Below are 23,663 nucleotides of genomic sequence, written 5' to 3'. Positions count from 1 at the left end.
GAGATCAATATAACCTCTGTTCAGCAGTGAAACAGAGAGTTTCTACCCACTGGGGGGACTATTCAACTACTTGCATTTTTCTCCCCAACAATGAGCATTCTCTAAGATTTTGTTTTAATGTCTTATGTTATATCCTGCAAGACAGAAGAGTACTGAAAACCTTAGAGATATGGCTCAATATTGAATAAAGACAGTCTATCATGGTGGAAGGGGAGAAGATAAGTCTTGTTTTATTCAATATTGAGAGGATCTCTGAGGCTTTCATTATTTGTGTTTTTAGGTAAGAACATACCAATGAAAACCTGTGTGACCCACTCCATATTAAATAAAAACAGACTTACTGTACCTATCTCCCTGCTCCAGTGCTGACCAGAGGTGTTACTCACATTACAGGTCCAGTGAATGCTGGATCATCTCAGCGCGAATGCAAAGTCTGTGACCATGGGTCAGCAACTTCAGGGACCTACTAAACAAACAAAAACATGGAATAGAATCTGGCAATCTACTAACTCAGTGCCTGCATCTAATGTTGGGAAGATTTCATTGCTCAGAATACTTAACGACAAACACTTTGATTATCTTTAAAGCGATGGCAAATTATCCAGTTACCTCTTTATATTTTTCAGCAAATCTTCCAAATTTCTCTATCATTTCAGCCACAAAAATGACATCCATTTTATCAGAAAAATTTGCTGCTTCAACTGTGTAAGCCAAGAGCTGTCTTGCTGTTGCCACTGCATTAGTGAGGTTGAGCGGCATCTACATAGAGAACAAACATGAGCATTTGAAAAAGGACAAGACAGAGACAACACTTCACCAATTAATAAACAAGCATTGATCCAAAGAGGAAAGCAATTCTCACAGGGATCACAGTGTTTTGAACAGCTAAGTACCACCACCTTATCTGTAAGCAAAAACATTTCCTACAAGCCAGAGAACCACTGCTCATACTGGCAGTCAGAAACTGTGTTTTGTGCTGTTGTCCTAGAAGGGAGAGAGGTATTACACTAAAAAAAAAAAAAAAAAAAAGAAAAAACCCCAAAACCAGTACTGTCAACTGCTTATTTTCATTTTTACCAAAGCCAAGGCATGAGAATACAAAGCTCTTTACAGCATTTTACAGCAAGAGAAGCCAAACCAATTCAAACACACCACTGCCACAGCATTCACTCTCAATTCTGTAATTATAGGAAGCACTTGGAATAGCATACACACACAAAAATCCCAGACAGATCTCACTATGACAAAGGTCATGACTTCACTCCTGAAACAAAAACCATGCTGGAAAATTCTTCACTAAATAATACACAACAACAACACGCCTGAGCCAGAAGGGATCAAAAATGGGAAATTTTACACAGTACAGTGGAAAGCTGTGCTAATGTTATCTGCTCATGTTCAGATGCTGTTTATCCATGATAATCCAAACTAGAGAGGTTCTCTCTCTGGTTTTTGGTGTGGAGATATCTAGTCTGCCCTACTGAATTTGAAAAATGCTACATAAGCACAACTATATATTTATCCTTGCCAGTCTTAGCACTCGTACATAAATTTCGTTGCGACTAACAGAATTTTTTGTCAATATGCTAAAAATCATGCATTTAAAGTGCAAATGAAGTTCAAAGTCCTAATACATATGGAACAAAGTCAACTTTCAAATTCAGACACTCTACATAATTTCTTTGAACTTTTTCTTTAATCAAGAATGTCTTTTCACCTAAAACTGTACCTGTTCAATACACAAACAGGGACACTGGAATATGAATGCTCTTGTAGAACGTTAAGAAGCTTTCATTTTATTTTACATGTGAATTTTACTTGATTTTAAATGTTTGGCAAAGTTCTGATGTTCAAAACAGCTCAACTACCTTTGTTCAAAGGCTATAAACATGCTTGTAATACGATTACATTTAACATTGGTCTCAGAGACAAGAAAGTTCTGTGCAGAATACTGCTAAAAATTCCAGACCTACTACACATAAAAAGAAGGCAACTTTCGTAAGTAAAAACAACTTCCAAACCCAAAACATTCCCCTTTTCCTTTAAAAAAATTTCAGCACAGAATACCTGTGTACACTTATTTTTGAGTAGATAAGAAGAAACTATATCTACTTCACACATGAAAATGATTCATTTTGCTTTTTTGAAGATACCAGTCTGATTCTTATATTTTAAACTTCCTAACACAAAGTTGGCAACATTCTTAACCTGAAAAACACTGGCTAACCAAAAGCAGTTATAACAAGCTTAAGTTATCGAGGCTCTGAGCAGCTGAGCTACAGTACATAAGCAGGAATGGCTTTGAGTTGTCACAGGTCTTGCAGAAAAATGTGACTTCCCAGGTGAGAAAAAAGCAAACCAGCAGCATCGAAGCTCTATTTAAGCTAACACTCAACCCTTCTGTGTCCCAGAAAAGGACATAGTGATCCCCAGCATCATCTCTCTCCTGTTAACCAGTCATTAAGAAAGAACACTCTTCATTTGAGCCCTCAAACCTGTTTCATGGGACCAAACCATGGCATGTACCTCTAGTGGTAGGAATATAAAGCAGTAAAGCAGAATAGTTATGTCAACCTCTAAGTTAACAGCCTTTCTTTCCTTTTCACTCTCACCCCTACCATCTTTGCTGGACAGCACTCAGAAGTCCTCAGGGAATCAGAGCTGGAGAACAAAAAGCTATGTCAGCATCAGGAAGTTCCTGAATGCAGAGGGAGCAAGTCAGCCCATCTTCCACAATAGTCAGTACAAATCTTTTGCCTCAAACTGGAGTTAGCCCAATCAACTGGACATCAAGACTTCACTGTGTGTATAAATCTAAGACATCCCAAGGGGAAAATACCAGTTTAGATCTGATTGGCCCAGCTAGGGGCTGACATGCTTCAGATCAGTAGTGTGAAATTTTCCCTAAAAGAATGTGAGATCAACTGGAACACTCCAAACCCACACAAGATGTAGAAATCCTGCCCTGGGAACAGACAAGCACCACAGCCCCATGTTAAACATAAGTGGTGCTATCAACATCATCAACTCCAGTGACCAAGCATTATTTATAAAAACCAAACAAAAAACCAACCACCAAACAAACTCCAAAACACCACACCAAAAAAATCCCGTATTTCCATGGTTTCACCTGTTTCATCCATACAAGTGGTCTGACTGCACGAGCTAGAAAAGAAGCTTAAACCAGAAGTTCAAAGCTTTATGAAGCAATTTTCAACACAGCATCTATACAGACAAGGCCGTGTACATCACTACAGAACAGCATTAGTGGAAGAGTGCATTAACTGCTTAAACCTCAAAAGGTACCTGGAGCTGAAAAATTTTGTTTCATAGCTACAATTTTCATTCTAGAATACTCTCTTGGATCCTGGTAAGTGCTACCAGACAAAGAAGCCCAGTGAATACTCACTACTTTCTCTAGTTAACTCATCATTCACACTGAATCTATCAAAAGTTTACAGCAATAAAGGCAGAGTAGTAAGTAGGTGACTATTCTTTACTACTGTAACAAAAAGAGCTGTTCTCCATTACAGATTAAGCCTGCCTTATTTCTTTATATGATTTGGGCAGAACAGGGCATCCAGTTGACAAAAATAATCATGACCATTGTCTTCTGCTTTAGATAAGTAAAAAGAATCAATTTTCAATCCAGAGGCACTCAAAAGAGATATTAAATCAAGCTTTTAACCTAAACCTACAAGTTCCAGTATTGTAGTCAGTGGCATGTGTCCATCATAATCTATCTAGACCACCAGTATTTCCACCTTAAAGAAGATAAAGGGTCTTCTGAGTTTTATTTTCATTAATCAGATTTCATAATTTGGTTTTAGAGAAATGCACTAATTACCTGGTTGAACATATAAAGAACTCGAGTCACATCATTTGCATACTGGCACCTGGAGTAGTCCTCGTCTGCCCAGTACCCGCCCCTGTCGCATCTGCGCCAGGCTCTTCTCTCATCTTGTGAGTTGCCAGGATATATCCCACTGCCAGCAGAATAACGTGTGCACAGCAGGTATGCTGTGATGCCTGCCAATGTTCTGGGCCACCTGGGGAGTCAAAAGGAAAAAAAAATCCCTCACATTTAGACAAATTTACATGACAAGTAAATAAAAGGATTAAGCACTACAACATGAAATAAAGAGACACTCAAAACTAAGCATCTCTAAACTATTTAGAGGCACACCTTGGCTCATCTTCAGTATTTTCAAGCTGTTCATATTTGTGTCTATTAACAAAATGAGTTCTAATGCCAGCATGCTTTTTTTGAATTCTTTCATGAGGTTTCAGGTGGAGAGAAGAAGGTGCTTATAAAACAACTAAAAATAGTTTACCATTTTTTGGTAAAAAACCTTGCCTACTTCATGAAAAATTCACTGATAACACTATAAAAACAAGTCATGCTTTCTACTTGTCCTCTACACAAGGATCAATCCAACTTCCAAACAACTGCATTCATATTTGTACCAAACTGCAGGTATGAACAGAAGACTGTATCTGCATTATTCAAAAAACAGTAGTAGGAGTAGTACAACCACTCTGACCAGTTTGGCAAACAAAATACCAAATCAAAATTAATGGGGAAAAAATTGTTCATAATGTCAAGAAAGGAGAAAAGAACTCCTTTCACTCAAGGTATATGAAACTATGCCCTTTTTAAGAAAACCCCTAAGGTGCTCTCCACTTTCTCCTCCAATTTTACTGCATATTTCATCTGTACAAACATAGCTAACAACAAAAAAAAAAAAAAAAATCCAGAAAATAAATGGCAATATATCTTTAATGCACTGATTATTCATTAGAGCAGAACTGATCCAAGAAAAAAATAAAACAGAAGAAAATCATTCCTGAATTCAAATGAAATACTGAGCAGAGAGAAGGGACAAGAAATAGCAGCCAGTCTGCCTGCCCCGGCTTCTGGCTCTCTACCCAGTTATATGCATAAGCTTGTATGCATAAGTGCTATTTTATCATTTAGAGCACTAATTCTTACATTTTAGAAGTAAAAAGCATACCTATCTAAATTGCAGAATATTCAGTATCTCAAATTTAACAATCCAACATATAAAGTTTAACTAAAACTGAGAGCAAGTGAGCTTCACTTGATCATCTCAGGCTTTCTATAGTCTCATTATGTCAAGCTCCTTTAAGAGTCTTAAGAGCTAACATAGTTTTTCTAAATTTTAGGTATTTCAAAGGGCCTTGTACAAAGCAGTTGAGTCCAAAAACTGTAATTGTCAAACAACAAATTTTGGCAGATTACACTGTGATTTAAAGTTTTCATTTATATCTGGAATGCATTTTAGTAAATGGTCGTTTATTCACCACTATCACTGAAATTAAGAAATGCTAAGAACATATCGATATTTGAAAAAAACAAAATTTCTCTGTTTGCAAGTGGATGAAGAAAACACCTTGAAGAATGCTCCATTTCCAGGAAATTAAAAATTTAAGTACTATCACCAACACAAAAATTGAAGTCAACACTATTTTCCCTCAGTTTAGTAACACCTCTTACTGAAGATGCTAGAAATTATCACAGCTCTTCCTAAGAAGAGAGAATTAACTTCAGGGATGGACTATAGCAAAAGGCTACATTTCTCAATTCTGAAAGAAGATACAAACTTTTCAGGGTATACTAGAAGTCTTCTCTACCTTAAACTCCCATTTATTCTTAATTAGTTCCAACAGAACTATTGTAACATGCTCAGTAATGGAAAAAAGACACTTAGTTCAGGCCATTTTACAATTACTGAAGTTTGGGCAAGAAGTAACAAAAATGTAGCTGCTGGTGGCATCCCAGTATTGCACAAGACATTGCAACAACCATAAAAGAATTCTAAGTTGGTGAGAGAACTAAGACTAGATGATAAGTACAACAAACTAAACTAGGAAACAAGGACTTGAATTTTACTACCTTTTGTAATAGCTTTTATGTTACAGATCAGGTCTCCATATTGTAGTGACATTATTTCATTAAGAAATGGAGACTTGTTATTATGACCATCACTAGAGTATTTGAATACTAGAAGAGACAGAAGATTATTTGGGTATCCAGCAGAGCTTCATCCAGCCCAGCAAATACTCATTCACATACACTCAAAACCTCAACAGCCACTTCAAGTAATTAAGAGAAGTGTCACCATCGACCAATACCAGAAAGAAAATCTTGTACCAGATTTGGTGACAATGGAGGTATTTAAAGAAGAAAGAAATTGTAAAATAATTAGCACTGACTTTGAATGCCTGTAACCACATCACGGTGTTTAAGAGAATGTAAATTAAGTAAAAGAATAGGTATAGATTCTGCAGTGATAACATAAGGATTTTAACATCTTTTTAACTGTAAAGAAGAAGGCAAAAGAAAGGACAAAAATCTTCTTCAGAAAAAAATTGCAACAGTATTGTTGTGAATTGCCACAATTTCAGTAGTAACCTTAGTGCAATGTTACATGCACCTCAGAAAGTTAACAAAACATCAGACTGGATCATGTCTGGCCAACTATGATAATGGAGAGAGCAAGTTATGCATCTGCTGGGAAGGGAGGGAAGGACAGCAGGATACAATACACGTACACATGCAAGTCTCTGAAATGTCAGTAGGGACAAATTGAAATAAACTCTAATTCAACACAGACTGGAAAAACAAGTAGAAAGATGAAATACTTCTGTGCTCCTATAATAAGGCTTCAGAGAACGAAGCCAAAAAGAAAACAGGCAGATGAGGACAACTAATAAATCAGCTGGCACAGCTGTTACAAGGCATGCAGGCCCACAAATACCTTGCATAATATACTCAAACCTCCACTTTTAGAATGCAGAGTCAAGTTTCCAGAAACACTGCCACTGGAGTATCAAAACATAATTTCCAAAACCATTTTTCAATGCTGAAATTTTTATATTAAGTTTCCACATCAAAGATGCCACTTTGAAAGGGGTATTTGTCTCTGTCTTTACAGTTTTCTAAAAGTTGTATTTTTCCAAAGCATTTACAGTAAAAGTGTGGTCAGCTCAGTTTTCACTGAATGTATCACCTTACAGACTGAGTGTCACATGGCCTTGGAATAATTTAAATTCTGTGGTTCTGACAGAGGTTTTATGACACAACCTCCAAGAAAAATATTTTTACTGAAATATGGCACATGCTGTTCCTTTTCTCACTGTTCACATCTAGTGCTAAAGAAGTAGAAAAAGAGAAAACAGTTTCTCTCTTGTTTCTCAGACTAGGACTCTAAAGTAAAGTTTTTTAGGAGATCTTTAATTACTATGCTTTAAAAAAAGTATTATTTCTAAGCTATATATATGTATATCTTCTAGAACTTCAGTGTCATCAAACAGAAAAAAAGTGAGAGTTGCAGTGTTTAACACTACTTCAAAGGTTATTAGATTAGCACAAGATTGTTTGCCTTTTCTCCCTCTTCTTATCACCACTTCCCTATTTTTATTACCTCTTTCTTTCATTATTGTCCTTTTACTCTCCCTAAGTTTACTTTGCATTTATCTCCCATTTTATCATCTTTTGCCATGATCTTCTCAAAAGAACACAAGCAATGCCAGGTAGTCGTATAGTCTATGCTACCTTTAGAACAAATACAGGTATGTAAAGAAACATTCTACTATAAAGACTAATGCATTATTTGTATAATGATTTAGAAAGCTTTCTACTAAACAAGACATAAAAGGTGGGCAATTTAAAACTCAGGAGCTTTGTGCTGTAATCTCACATCACAAAAACAATACAAATGCACAGTGAAGAGAAATGCTTCCAAGCAACAGCATCTATTATCCTCTTTCCTCTCCCATGCACAAAACCCCTTGTGTAGATACAAGCTTCTTTGCAGCCCAGTGAATGAGATAAGGGAACTGATTTTAGCCTTAACTACATTTCTCTTATTCCCTAGTTTTGCTAAATGAATGTTAAGCTGTACCATTCTCAGTCATTAACTATTTCCTCCCAATACCTGTAAGACATCAGCTAAAGAGGCATTCTCCAGTTTCCATGCTGCCAGAGAGGACATCCTTCCAGCAGAGCTCAAAAGGTGATTAATGGCATGGAATTCTTACATGCAAACAAAGGTCATGTAAGTTTGATTGTATTCTTAATTTCCTGGTAGTCTAAGCTTGAACATCTTTCACAGTTTACCCAACTGGTAGTAGAAGTGCAAATTTGGGCTGTATTAACACTCTTCTTTCATTACTCTGTATAATTAGGTGCTCAAAATTTATCACATATACATGAGTGTAGACAGCTTTGGGGGAAAAGATGGTTCATTTACGTTTAAGCACTTTAATTTCATTTCAGGGGAAAAGAAAAAGGCAGACCACGAGATTATAAAAGAATCCTTTCCTTCATACATATTAATTCTGTTTTGAAAGCACTCATTTTTTAAACAACAGTAACTTTCAGTTACAATGAGTTTTTATATCATAATTTCATTCATTTACAGATAGTCCAGTTTCTTTTTATTACATCTTAGTAGATCTCTAAATTCAGCATAATTACAGTTTTAAAATATATTACACCAAATGAGTAACACTTTTCAAAAAGATAATTCTTATATCTAAAAAATAATTCTATCAACTACCAGCATAAAATTAAACTAAAACTAAGCTAAACACATCAGTGAAATGATTTACTGAATGGAAGTATTTTAACATGCAAACTGTATTTTCAATTTAATCATTGATTGCAAAATACTCAGGGATATTATCTGAGTAAGATTTAGAATATTTAAATGAAAGAGAATAGATTCCATGAAGTTTTTGCCTAACCTTTACAAACTATGCTGAACTAATACTGAACCAAAGACACTGAAGACAAACACCCTCCTTCATTACGCTTTGCATTACTATCCTTCGTTACTCTTTGCCATCCCATCTCTGCAGGGATAAAAATCTAGATGCCAGTTTTGAAACACCATCCAAGCTAAAATGACTAATCAGTTCCAACTAAAAAAAACTATAAAATCAAATTCACCTAGGATCATTTACAGCCATCTGCTCAGAACCATTTTCTCACTAGTCAAAGCCCTATTTCCATATGCTCTCAAAGGTGAAAAATTACTCTTTATTATTACTCTACCCTAGCTACAAGTGGAAGTCTGCTATAGTAAACCCAGACACAGTGAACTTTTTGATAAGCTGAACATTTCCTGAAATCTTATTTCTTTCTACTGAATTCCAGAGGGGGTAAATCCTATTACACTGAACAGTCACTGAACAGCACAGGTTAATTTAATGGAAAACACTTTGAAATAAGCCTTTACCATCTGTTTTCACCTCTAATGGCAAATCAAAGAAGAACAATTCACACTTGTATCATAAAAAAATGCATAAGTGATTTAAATAGATGTGTTCTTTGATGAATACAACCTGCATCTGTTTGACTTTCTTCGGCTTTTATCTAAAGCAGGAAGTTCTCCTTTTCTAATGTAATGCTTATCCCTGCAGTTGAAACAACCATAGTGTAAAAAGAGAACATGCACAAAGTTACATATATAAATAAATCCTTACAATGCTGGAGTGAACTTCTTCAGTAATTCTAAATTGCCTCTGTGCAGCAAGTGATCTTAACACTAAATCCCTTCCTAACAGTTCCTCATATTCGCCCTTCTCAAATTGTCCAAGTGATGAACATAAAGGAGATCAGCCTGGAAATAATGCTCTCAGCCTGGACTTTAAGTGAGTTTTTGCTACAGCTGGAGGTCTTCTACAGTTGAAAGCTTTTTTTTCCCCTCCCCCCAAAAATTATGTCCCTGCAACGTGGTTGAACTTACTTTTCATTTCTTAATATAAAAGATACATGATCTTAGATTAGCTGTATACAAAGAACATGACTTAAACTCTAATGCACACAGGGAAAGGAAAGGTTTCTAACTGTAAACAAAAGACCAAGCAGAAGATCAACACAGCCAAGCAGCATAAGGAAAGTGAAATGAGTGGATAAAAGCAGTTTATACAACATTAGGAAATCCTATGCACCATAGTGAACACAATGCTATTGCAGACACTAATTCTCAGTAGGAACTACTGCAGGGAGGTAAAACACAGAGTAGTCATAAAGGGAATTACCTTACATACAGAGAATCTATACAGAAGCTATCTGTTACAGCTGGCACCTCCAGGAATGTGTTGTTAGAGTGACCAGCAGCAGAAAGATCAGAAAAGGGAAAACAGGTGAAGAGGTAAGAACAAAAGATAAAATACTCTGCAGTACTCAACACAATGGAATATCACAGCTACCAGTCCCAACACAGTAACAAAAACCATTAAAAGAAAGCAGCACCATCCTTATTGTTTAATACTCAAGGGGGGAAAAAGATCCAAACTATGTTTTATATTTCTTATATAGTGATTTTGTCATTTAGGAGCAGAAGGCATTTAAAATGAGAATGATAACCTGACAGAAATCCCCCTCTCAATATGTGGTCTAACTTTATCTTAAAGGTAATCTACTGAAGTTTAACTATTCCAATAATTTCATTTATATATTTCAAATATCATAAGTTAGTTTCAATATCTTTCAAGCATGTGTTACCAGGCTCAAAGCTTAACATCTCATATTATAATTTCATGCACTTCTGTCAATATATAGTAATTTAGAAGAGTTAAAAAAGTATTACACACCATTTATAAACAAACATCCACAAAGGCACTTTTAAAGCATAAGATCTTAGTTAGAAGTGAAATTAAATGGATTCTTCTTTACTCTGAAAAAACCCTGAGGTTACCAACCTGAAATCCCCTTTATTGTTCACAACCCTCTCTGGAGGACAGTACTGTGCAGAACTTTCTAACACCACAATGTCTACTGTCCTTGTGTTATTGCCACGTCTGGTTTGTACATGACAACCCCAGTTTCCTGTGGAGCCAGCCTGAATGTTTGAGATTGTCAGTGCACTGGAAAGACAAAATAAACAAATACAACCAAATGGTCTTGCAAAAACATTTATATAAACTATTACCAAAAGATGAATTAAGTACAGCAAGACAATGGAAGAAACATTAAATTACATACAGCCATGAGTGATCTTATAAAACCAGAGCTATTTACATCTCACTGTACTGTAATTAACAGTGAAGTATTTACTATTCTTTGGACTCTCAATTTTGCAAAGGCAGGAAACAAAAAATAAACAGCCATAGGAAGAAGTCCCTAGACTTCAGAAAGAAGAGGCAGTAAGTCCAGATGCCCCAAGTGTTATTGCTATTTGAGACAAAATTTTTAGTTGTTTAAAAAGGCCAAATTAAAATAAATTCCCAACTGCATTATTTGTTATAAACACTGAAGTTCTAATTTTCTAATACAATTACAGAATATATAACCACTCTGTAGATGCTGAATAAGTCAACAATCTGCTTCAGGCAGAATAAATTACACTTACAGATGTCTGCTGGAGAACAACTGGTGTGCTCAAAAAGAGTAGTAACGAATCCAATTCAGTTAAATGCCTTGTTTTCAAAATTTTCGTCATTTTAACATGACATGAAAATGAATATATCCTACCACAAACATATTTTAAAGGAATGCATTGGGTGAAATTTGCAGTAAATTAAAACCCAAGTGCAACTTCTAGCTAATCCTATTTTAAGCATGTAGGTGTCACCTACCAAATCTCTGGACTTCCTTTCTCCAACTTTATTGTTAATAGGAGATGTGTGAAGATTACTTCTCTACTAGGGATGTTTCTGTGTACATATTCATGCAGTGAGGATACAAGAAAGGTTTTCTTGGTTATGAAATAGTCACTAAATCAGAGCAGAAAGTAAGAAGCAGGAAAAACATTTTCTCACTATGGATTCACCTTGCAATCAGTGAGCAGTTATGAATCATGTTTTTTTCAACAAAAATACCCTGGGATTCATCAGTTTCCACTATCTTCCCATCCTGATACCACAAGACTTGCATGTCTTGATCAATATATGAAGCCATACACTGGAAGGGCAGACTGTCTCCTTCAAAGACAACCTGACGATGAGATGGAGTCATATAGAAGGATGGTAATTCAAGTGGTGGTTCTAGAATTTAAAACATAAAACCACAATTAATAGCAAGACTCTGTTACATACCTAATTTTCAAAAGAGGAGAAAAATTTAATGCATCAGATATTGAAAAATATGGCTTATCATTGTATTCTTTTTCAAAATGTGCATTCCTTTAATGCAACATATTTCAAGACTCTTTTGCTAGCCCACATCTAAGAGAGTGGGAAATACACATTTGAAGGAAAAATGTAATCATGCATTTTAGTTCCTTTCACTAGGACTCAAAATCACAGTAACATATGAGTTTTTATTTTTACAGTTGTAATAATTCCAATATTAAAAAAAAAGTTCAGCAAGTTGGTCATGGTTTTATCACAAAAAGAAGGCTAATCAAGAATAGAATTACTACACAGGAAAGTAACTCATATAATGAGGATCCTTTAGCTTCTGAAATTTGGGGTTAGAGTAAGTCACATATCGACCTAGGAAAGAAATTATCAGTTTCTGATTCCTCTTGTGATGTTTAGGTAAAGATCTCTGAAAAATACAGGTTAGCAGGGAAAAGGTGTTTATTAAGAGATTTACTCACCCTTTGTTTCTACAAACTAACAACCACCATCATCAATTTGTTTATTATTTAATTCCAAAAGCAAGCAATAATGAATCACAACTAATGATCAACCTTTGAAAAGGAGACACTATTACCACTGCCACCTAAGTGCTGAATTTTAGGGAAAAGAAATAAAGCAAAAAAGTCTGTTCACTAATATTAACAGAACATGGAATGCATTAGAAAACAAATCTGGAGTGCTTACCACAGGTGAGAAGCTCCTGTTTAACACCAGTCACTGTTTGTGACTGAAGTGACTTGGGATAGGCACATTTAGTCTCACGTACAGTTATATTTCTCTCCTTTAACCACTGATGCATCCACAGTATGTTGCAATCACAAAGAAGATAATCAGTCTGAAATTCTCTGCATCAAAACAAAGGCATTTACAGTGACAAACTGCAGAACTCCATAGTCTGAAAGCTTGACATCAACAGTTATGCAATGCTTCTCATTGCCACAGACACAAAGGCAACAAGCAAAGTCTAGACTACAGCAGAGTTGCCTACCTCTACCTACTGGAAGTTATTCTAATCCTCTGCAAGCTGTACTCTGAGGACAAAAGGACATACTCCCTGAAAAAAGGAATCCTCCCCTTAAATCTGAGAAGTATTTAATACCAGTACATGAAAAAAATTATAGTAATCTCTTTCATGGAGAATGTTCACACTACTTCAGGTGAACAATAAAGAATTGCTTGAATATGCACCATCATAGCCTAAGAAGACACTTCACTGCTTCGCCATGGTGATAAACAGAAATAAAAATAGCTCCTCAACTATTTCTCTTTTCAGAAGCACTATTCACACAATTTTATTCGGCTTTACATGAAAATCATAAGGCTTTTGACTCACAGTCTTCTCTATATAATTCTGTACTTTTTAGTAAAAAGGCATACCAAATCCCCATAGATATTTGCTAAAGTCAGCTAAATTAAGGGATTAATGAATTTTATCTTTTCAGAAAATATTATTTTATCTGTCTAGAAACAAAAAAAAAAGTACCAAAACATATGGCTATGTCTACACTGGTTTTTACCTCTACTGAAAACATTTTCTGTCTCTTTTTGTAGATGTCTATAGAATAACACATCATCACAGGCAGAACACTACAAACACTAAATCAACATTGCTATGAAAAACCCCATTTGGTGTTTTTTCACGTGAATTCCTCCAGACAACCATTATATCCAGGTTCCCTTGTCACATCTGTGGTGTTCTTGGACAGCAATCTTTATGCAGACAATTAAAATATTAGAAATAACAACTTATGAACAATTAAAGGGATGGAGAAGGGAAAGAAACATTCTCCTTTATAAACAAGAAATTAACTCAGTGTCAAATCCAGAAACCAAAGCTTTTGCTGAAGCCCAGGTACCAGTGAGCCGAAGCCCAGTGAGCCAACTACCATGACTATAAGGGAAAAGCATATGCTAATAATCAGCACTTTTTCTTAATTTACTTTCTTTCTTACACAAGAATACAACTCATGAAACCAAGAGACAGCAAAATAAGACAAGGCTGAGATTTATCCACTGTTATGGGTAACACAGCTATACCATTCACAAAGAACTAAGATCTTGGTTAAACCTTTGCTATAAAGGTGTAAAATGTTATTTATTTACCATAAATTAATAAATCATATATACAGAATAAAACTTTTGGAAACCCAGATGGGAAAATAGCTTTGTTTTTTCAGAAAAATATAATAAATAGTAAGCAACTTTTGAAGGGGGTTGTATAAACAGCCAAATACCCACACATACACTTGCCATGTGCTTATTCAGATAATATGTTATGAGGATTAAAATTAAAAATAAAGTAGTACAAGGAATTGTATATAAAATCGTTTTTGTTAAGAACTCAAATGATCATGCAAATCAAGACCAGGTGCAGCAAGTACTTACAGAGACTTTAGTGAACCAAGATGATCAAACGTTCCCTGTGTAAGTGTAGAAAACAGATTTCCAGAAAGATTCCTGAGAAATAAAAGTATCATGATTTGAACTCATCCTCAGACAAATGACATGTGATATTAAAAAAAACCCTCTCTTTAATATAATTCTATGTTTAAAAGTTACAAGGTACTATTATGACACTGTCATAGTTCACAGGACTGCAATAATAATAATTAGGTCTCAAACAGTCTAGTAAAAATCTCCAAATAAACTGTTCTCTAATACTCCTGGTTTAGGTGAAGAATTTTAAGATTGGATAAAAAAAGAATAAATGCAAGGACTTTACTTTTATTTAAAGGAACAACTGGCAGATGTTAAACATAGATTTCAAGAAGTGTAAAATTAATTTTGCTGTTCACAGTGAACTGATGCCTTCCCAGAAACATGCTCTAAGAAGCATATTCAATCTATCAGAATGATTTTTTAAATACCACTTCCTATATATCAGTGAAAGCACTGCATGTACAAAACTAACAACCAGGGAAATATTTCACAATTTTACATGTTATCCCCTTAAAGTAAATGAAGGAGTTAAAAACATGCGAGACAGCCAGTAAAACAGACTGACACCAATGCCAATGCAAGAGGCATGGATACTGAAAAAGTCTATAATGCTGAAATATTTTTTTTCAAGAAAATATTTTGTACAGTCTCCTAGTCTCAATCCCAGCTACACATTCTAAGACACAGGAAAACTGTGCAAGGCCAACAGATCGCTGAACAGCGTGGTTTGGGTTGGCCCCAACGCTTGTTTTTAAGCTTGCTACTGAGTAACAAACCACAACCATAGGCACTGTCTTCCAAGAGCACCCTAAAATAAACTACTCCCCTGGAAACAAAGAAGGTTAACTTACACAAGGCTGAAACTTAAGGGTATTTATATAGGACAAATTATACTTACAATCTAATAAGGTTTACAAGTCCTCTAAATATATCTGCATTCAGGCAGCCTATTCGGTTATTTGTTAAGTCTCTATAAATAGAAGAAAGGAAAAATTGGAATAAACTGGTTTGTTTCCAAATGACATACAGTCTGCTAACAGAAGCACTTGAATAAAAATTCGTGAGTAACAGACTACACATGTATATTTGGTCTTTTTCAGGCAAACCCACAGGGCACTGCTATATGGGTGTATACACATGCACAAAGACTCCTTAATCCATCTCTTAAGTAATTATAGTTTGTCCACATACAATTCATCAAGTCTAGACTTACCAATAAATTCCCTTAAATAGGCTTGGCTTGCATCCCTACCAAGTAAATTTTCATATTTGTGCAGTATTTACATATGTGTATAAATATATATATATACACAGAGTACACAACTTATTTAACATGTCAGAGACTTACACTAGTGCATTTATTGTACATAAATAAGACTTCTATAATTATACTTCAATAAATACTTAAAAGTTACATTTTTTTTAACTTTTTTTGAGTCAAATTGCCAAAAATTCTTAAAGCTTGCAAGTAATAATGATCCAGGATTGGTCCTTCAGTCTTATTTTAAAGGTTTTCAGAAGTGCCACACTTTCCTTTTGAGTGAGCCTTATTATCTGATCAGTTACAAATGAACACATATACTCTAAAAATTTAAGAAAGAAATAGGGTGAGGGGACATAGTAACAATACCACTAAGACTTAAAGGCTGTTACGATATTCCAAATATCTGAAGTATTCAAAAAAAAAAAAAAAAAAAAAAAAGGAAAAAGAAAAAGAAAAGAAAAGCAATAATGCTGAGTGCTTGTTTTTCAAATTTTATCTGATACACAGAACTTTTACAGCCAAAGCACAAATCCCCCAAAACTATGTTAATGGGAATGTTGGCAAAACCTTCAATAAAGCAGCGTTAACAGTGCTGTAACTTCAGTGTAGTATTAATAGCAAGGGACTCTATGTTTCACTGTGACCTTTGGAAAATAAAAATCATGAGTTTAACATTCAACAAAACAAGACTTGATGGAATCAAAGCTCTGAATAAACGTCTACCCAGCGATGTTTCCAGCCACTCAAAAAGAAAGGAATAATACAAGCAACTGTCAGAACAAGGGAGGCTGCCAAGCCTCAAGCAGCTGATGCTCTTCAGCCATAAGACTGAAAGCAGACTTTGTTTTATACATGCATGTGTGTATATATTTAGACAGCATACATATATTCAGCTTTTAATATATAATAACTTTGCTGTCCAAACTTCCAGAAGCTAAGACTTAGTCTCTTTGAGGAGTTTTTGGTTGTTTTGTTTAAATTGACTAGCTAGATATACTACTTACAGTCTTTTCAAAGATGAAAGCCCCAGGAAAGCTCCTGGATCGATGGTACTAATAAGATTGTTCTTAAGATCCCTGTGGAGAAAAATCAAGACCATAAATTACACTTTAAAGAGATATTCATAAAGATGCATGTAACTTGTCTCAATTTGCTTGAGAACCCCCCCAAAAAAAACCCCACCCAAACCCAATCCTCTCCCCAAAAACAACCCAAAGCCAACCAATCAACAAGCCCCCACAAAACACCCAGAACAAAATGCCAAACAAAAAAGTCAACAACATGTTTTTACTTTCTCTAAAATAGCATCATTCAAAATTGTAAAGATCTATATTTTAACTACAAGAAGGAACAGAAAAAGCACATGTATTCCATTAAACATTCTATCAGTTTGTATTACATGAAATGGTATAGAGTCAAAGATATCTTGCCACAGTGTGAACAAGTTACAGCTATGCAGTGAGACACTTGCTTATTACACAGTATGATAGAGTATAGCACATGTTGTCTTCTGTAGCCTATCCAATTTTCAATACTTCAGTAGTGCTCAACATCTACCAAAAAAAGCAAAACATGATCTTAAAAATACACCAAAGGTCCAACACTGAAAATTTCCACTTACATTGCTGGCAAAACAGCAAAGCCTTAGTTGAAAATCCCAAATACAGCCAGTGAAAAAATTTCAAAGCAAATTTCTAAATCTTAAGTTTCCAGAAACTGTATGGAGAGATGTAAACTAACCATTAAATTAAACTCCTTATTAATTGTACTAACTTTAGATATTCTGCAAATACAGCTTAATTTCAAAGGTCACAGAAAACAGCTGACAGCACCTATAGTTTTGAATCAACTTAATCACTGCAGAAAAGCTAAAATTACTTCTACCTCCCTAGTAGATTTTTACTTTACTACTACCTGAAACTTCACAGGTGTGTATTTTTATATGTAAAGTTTCTCATTCCTTGGTAATATCCAAACATTCTACATTTCAAAATAAAAATAGTACTTTCATTCAAAAGCAGTGTTCGGCTTTGAAGTTTTTGTCATTTTTAACACTATGCATACATTTATATAAACTATATTTTAGTTTTAGCAACAGGAAATTAATAATTTTGGATGTTGATTTTTCTTTGGCAAAGCTCAACCAACAAGATATATCTATAGATACTTATTTGTCCAAATGGAAGAATATCTCTGCAAAAGAACTGCAAAGAAGGATTTGAGTTAGGGTAATATCTTTTATAGTATAGTAACTTTTATCTTCCACCTATCAAGAATCCTTCTAAAAAACAAAACAAGGAAAATAAACAAAAAACCCCAAACAAAAAAAACACCTCTCCCCAAAAGAACTCAACCAACCAACCAATCAAAAAAAAACCATTATTTTTGGTACAGAATCCTTTGCACTTGATTTTGATGAATTTCAAATTAATATGAAAACCTAATGGAGATTAAAATACTTAGCATCTTTTTGTATAGACACTTTTATTACCACTGAAGACAGTTAAAATCTTTGACCTAATTACTCTTATTTGCATACTTTTTTTTCTGTATGATTATGCTATGTCTACATCTACTCTTTCTCAACTCCAATTAACATATATTTCACTTTCCAGTAAAATTAAATTTTATTTTGGTATATTTATCACCCTCTTTACAAAATAATGCATTAGCAAATTTACATTATCATAAGTTAACACATCTGTAAATATTATTACTTATTAAAACTGTGACTTATGGCTACCATCATTTTTAATGCACTTCCTCATTGTTTTATTTTTTGCTTGTATGCCCCAAAACTATATCCCTTTCAAAAGTAACAGGGAAGAATTATCACATGGGGATGAGGTCAAGTGATAACATGTTTGAATAAAACAATAACCTAAAGTGCAACAAGTTGCCAGCTGCAGATACCATGTCTCCAAATTTATCCAAAAAATTAATAAAATTACAAAAACCATTTAAAAATATCTACATTTTCATTAAAATTTTCAACTAAAAAGGAGAAAAAAGTTTAGTTTGATAACAGATTAATTATAAAATTGTCAGTATTGATTAAAATTCAATCAATTGTTATACAGATACATATTCCTGACACATTCCTCTGATTTATTAGCCTTTATAAAGGCTTTATTTAAATATATCAACACATGTACAATCTCGACCTGAAAACCACTAAATGGCAAATGTTTTTCCTATCACGTGTAACATCACAAGGAATGAACAAACAAGAATGAAATGCATTACTCTCCCCAGTAAGCAGTAAAGTGGTAATCATCTGAATTAACTATTTAAATACTGAGAATTTATTTCTGTTATCTCCATTTCATCTCTTAAATGAAATGTGGGGAAAGGAACTTATCTACAAAGCAAAAAACATGCATAAGAAAAACAAGGGAAAGTATGAGCAGTAAGACAAAATAAAAATAAGCAAAAAATGTCCAAAAATGCAATTTTCAAGACATGCAAGTCTTTCAAAATAATTTGAAACTACTTTATAAAATGTGAATGTTTAAAAGAGTTACTGTGAGTTTCAACTTGTTTTTCCTTTTACTATTGGTTATCTATTGATATCTGAAAAACTATTTTCATTATAACAGTAGTTTCTGTCCAAGGTCACAAAACATTTAAAGAGGAAAAACTTACTTTTACTACAGTTAAATATCTATGGCTTTTAAACAAGTCTTGCATGTACAAAAGGAAAAAATAAAAAAATATTATCATTAATCATTAGTGTAGCACACTAGATATCCCTCTATATAATGAAGACACCTGGCCATCATTAATCTTTTGTTGATGCATCCATCATCTCCTACAATAGTGCATAATAAAGTGTTTTCTCATTCTGATGAGACTACCATACCCTCTAAAACACTGCTATCCCAGCTCACTTTAAATCCTCAAAACATGCCAGCCTTGCTGCTTTCCTTAACATAAAAAGATATTAAAATAACCTAAAAACCACCTACAAAAGAGAGGAGTTAAATGGAAGAAAGCTGCATTCTTATGATTTTAAAGAAAATTAGAATTTGGATTCATGAAGAAAACTTAAATCATCATCTCAAACTAACTAGAGTTTCAAGTATTTCCTGCCTGAAAATTGTAATGAGTTTCAACAAATAACAACCATCAGCAGATGCCTTTATTACCTAAGCAAATGCCATCATTGCTGATAACCTTGCTTCTTTGGCACAGCAACTTACTTCTTCAATAAAGCTCATCTGCCAGTGAAAAGATGCTTTCTTCTGGTATGTGGGAGAGGGAATAGTAGAAGTGTCTGAATTTATTTATGTCAGGTGACTGGGATTGGAGCCTTCAAGTTTTAGAGGAAGAATCAAAATACTTTTAATCCCTTGAAGCCAAAAGTAGTTTGGAACTCTTCCTAGATGCTGTGAGATGATTATGAAACTGGCTACTTTCCCAGTCAAATGGCCTAGAAAAATCCTTATCTCTAAAGTTTATGCATGCTCCCAGGTAGATCAACCTGCCAATCCTGACCTTCAACCAGCTGGAAAAAAGCTGACTGAAGAGAAACTACAATGCTGCTTCTTATCTCATAGGCAATGTATTACCTGTAGGGAAAGTGAAAATGGGAAGGAAAAGATACCCAAGAAGTTACTCCCATCAGATTCGCTCCCACCCCCTGTACACTCAGCATATACCAAAGCTGTGAAGTAAACAGTAAAACTCTTAAAATAAATGTCAACAAGAAATCTTTAATAAATACATTCTGTCTTAGGGGCTGTAATATATCTGCTTCCCCTGCAAATATACTTAGCAAGTGTTCAACAAACAGTTTGACACTTGAGAAACTAAAGAAGTAATTTTCTTTACAACATAATGTTTGCATAATGAAACAACCAACAAAGCAAATCCAGCCCTCACAGCATTCTAGTAAACTTCCCACTGAAACTGCCCTCTCACCTGAAGGTGAGATTACCCTTTTTTGCTGTTACACGCCATTCATACTATTGAATAATTAATTAATTCATACTAAGAGAACACTTATCTATGATAACTCTTCAATAACAAAAAAATACATGAAAAGAAAGAACAACAGATCCCTTATTTAAGACATTCTGTTCTCAGAATTATTAATAAAACAAACAGTATATCACTTAATTTTTAAAGTGAAAATAGCTTTTCAAGAAGTACTTACAATCTTTCAAGAAGGTGTAATCCCAAGAAGGAACCATTCTTCAACTCTGTTATTTTATTGTTACTCAAGATCCTGTAAACAAAACCGATCAAGAACAATATATTATAAATTTGGTAACAAAATGTTTTGCTGCAGCTTACACTTCTTACCAAGCAGCATCTTCCTCTGCTCCCCTTTTCAGCCACACTCAAGCACATATACTTGTCCCAGACTGTACTACCTTTCCCAGCCATCCTTCACACATTCATTCTACTTCTCAAACCAATCTTTTTAAAACATCTGCAAATAAGCTCAGATAACTCATCTATCCTTTATTCTCTTAAAGGACAACATAACCATAAATTCCTTCTTCCATTGAAATAACTGGATCAGGCCTATCTTGCCAAGCACCCTGTCCTCCAGCTACAGCCATCTGCACAGATCACAGCAGATGCTAATGATCCTCAAGGTAGGAAATTCTTTGTATATCTGATATTTCCTTAGTTAGAAGGACTTACTTTCTATACAATCACATAGTTCTCTGTTGGATAAAACAGAAAAAAAAAAGAAAGCCTGTTTGCCTTTTGAATTATGTCAAATTTTGGCTCCTTATGAAAGGGTTTGCAGTACAACACTTCATTCCATAAAAAATGTTTCATTTCACTTGTTTTGAAAACACCTCCTGTCAGCTTTATTTAATGTTCCCCACTTCTAAACAGTGAAACACACAGAAATCAATCCACTTACCCTCTTTTTACCACCTGCAATTATGTACAAAACTAGTTGTCTCTTTCCATATGTAAAATTCATGTTCTACTGAATTATTCTTTACACAAAAGCCATTTGTGCCACCTTAATAATTTCTGAGTTCTTTCCAGCTTAATTATACTAAAAATTGTGAGGTAAGACTACTGGAACTGAAACAGTACTCAACACACAGACAAGCCACAAACTTATTGGAATAATGATGTTCTGTTTTCTACAATTTCCTTAGCAATTCCTAACATATAATCTGCTTTATCACTTGTGCTAAGAATGTAAGACTTCTGGTCAGTTTAATGCCCATCATCTTATATAAGACAGGAGTGGTTTTGTCCCCAATATATTTTTCACCTTTTTACAACATGCTGCTGCTGCCATTTTACTGCCCAATTACTTTTAGAAACTTCTTCCAAAATTTTGCACTTTATCTTCATCCTTATTACATCAATCAACTCACTCAACTAGGTACATCCCTTACACTGTTTTACAGATCATTAGGAAATAAGTTGTGCATTACAGGTCTCTATGACTCCACTCCACTGAAAAGGATTTACTTCCACACCCTCTTCTTATCCTTTAGCAAGTCAGCTGCTGATCTGATGATCCTTCATTTAAGACTGACGTACATTTTTCATTAAATGCCTTTGGCAAGGGACAGACACACCTTTTAGAAAAGCATGTTTCATTATAACAGCTAGATCAACTTTGTAAATATTTTGCTGATTCTGAAGAACTCCAAAGGACTGTGGGGAAGAGCTTCTCATTACAGATGTAAATTTTCCACAGTATCTTTATCTTTGTCCAAGTATCCAATATATTTACTATAAATTCTACTGATTTGTTCACCACAAACATCAGATTTGGAACCATGCAGATGATGATGCACTTATAAAAATGAGCATTTTCTATCCTCCAGTTCTCAGAAATCATGTTTTTTGAAAAATAATTCTATGCAAGACTTCAGAAATTTCATCCCTGCATTCTTCTAAAAGGTCTTCAGTCACACCATCTTGTCCTGGAAATTTATTCACTCTATCAGATTGTTCCACAACTTCTGCTACAGTCACTTCAATTTCAGACAGATCCTCTATGAAATGCATCCTTCCTATCCAACATGTCCCTGCACTTCTTCACTTACACCAATTACATCTTCAGGCTGGATAACTACTTCTGCACTTAAAGGTGCCACTATGACATTTCTTTCCAGTCCACTACATCTTTCAGATGTCCTTTACAAACAACAGCCATACACCAATCATACACACACACACCCCCACCCCTCTTTCCTCCAGTGCAGAAAATTTACTATATAATGACAAGGATTAACACTTCAAAACACACAATGAATACGAAAAAACAAGAATATGGATATAGCACTCTATGAAAACAGCACCATTTTGACACAACAGTGTATCATACTATGCAGTTTTTTCCTCCAGGTGTCTCAAAAATTACCTCAAGTCTCTGTAGTTTAGACAAACACAGAGCAGGGATTTTTTGTCTAAAAGTTCTGGCTCTGACTCAATCTCTCTCTCTCAGCTCACATACAAAGTCAAGACAGCTGAACAAACTGCTTGAAAATCCCTTCATTTCCAGCCTGATGGCAGGAAGGTTTGAAAATTCTTGAACTTAACTTAAATCATTCAACAAAGGTAACAAGTTCTGATGATAAAATGAGGAGATTCTGTTCCTTCTTCCTTCCTTCCAATCATACTATGTGTTTCTGCAGCTCATCTCAAGCCAGCTCTGGTGCCCACTGCTCAACAAGCTGCAAATGTTAAACTACACATTTATCCAGGACATCTCCCAGGAAATTTATTTATACACCAACTATTCAAGTGTGATCACCCTAGTATCCTACACAGTCAGATAATACCAGGTGAAGACTGATCACAGGAATGGTGGAAATGAAGAAGGGGAAAAAAGTACTTATAAGCATACTGA

At 34.7% G+C, this 23,663-nt stretch overlaps 1 protein-coding gene across 1 annotated transcript in view; it reads right to left on the bottom strand.

Annotated features, from left to right (window-relative positions):
* The window catches only part of ADGRA3 (adhesion G protein-coupled receptor A3), a 50,216-nt gene that overhangs the window by 14,895 nt on the left and 11,658 nt on the right, over positions 1 to 23,663 (bottom strand). The window contains exons 2-10 of the mRNA XM_056490342.1: positions 20,979 to 21,050; positions 16,825 to 16,896; positions 15,455 to 15,526; positions 14,503 to 14,574; positions 12,802 to 12,962; positions 11,805 to 12,018; positions 10,735 to 10,899; positions 3,848 to 4,049; positions 610 to 759 (exon numbers count right to left, since the gene is read on the bottom strand). Coding sequence (XP_056346317.1) covers positions 610 to 759; positions 3,848 to 4,049; positions 10,735 to 10,899; positions 11,805 to 12,018; positions 12,802 to 12,962; positions 14,503 to 14,574; positions 15,455 to 15,526; positions 16,825 to 16,896; positions 20,979 to 21,050 — 1,180 coding nt within the window. The remainder of the gene's footprint in view (positions 1 to 609; positions 760 to 3,847; positions 4,050 to 10,734; positions 10,900 to 11,804; positions 12,019 to 12,801; positions 12,963 to 14,502; positions 14,575 to 15,454; positions 15,527 to 16,824; positions 16,897 to 20,978; positions 21,051 to 23,663) is intronic.

This window comes from Oenanthe melanoleuca, chromosome 4 (genome assembly GCF_029582105.1).
Source record: "Oenanthe melanoleuca isolate GR-GAL-2019-014 chromosome 4, OMel1.0, whole genome shotgun sequence".
In the NCBI taxonomy this organism is placed as follows: domain Eukaryota; kingdom Metazoa; phylum Chordata; class Aves; order Passeriformes; family Muscicapidae; genus Oenanthe; species Oenanthe melanoleuca.
This window is presented reverse-complemented; position numbering and strand designations above follow the sequence as displayed.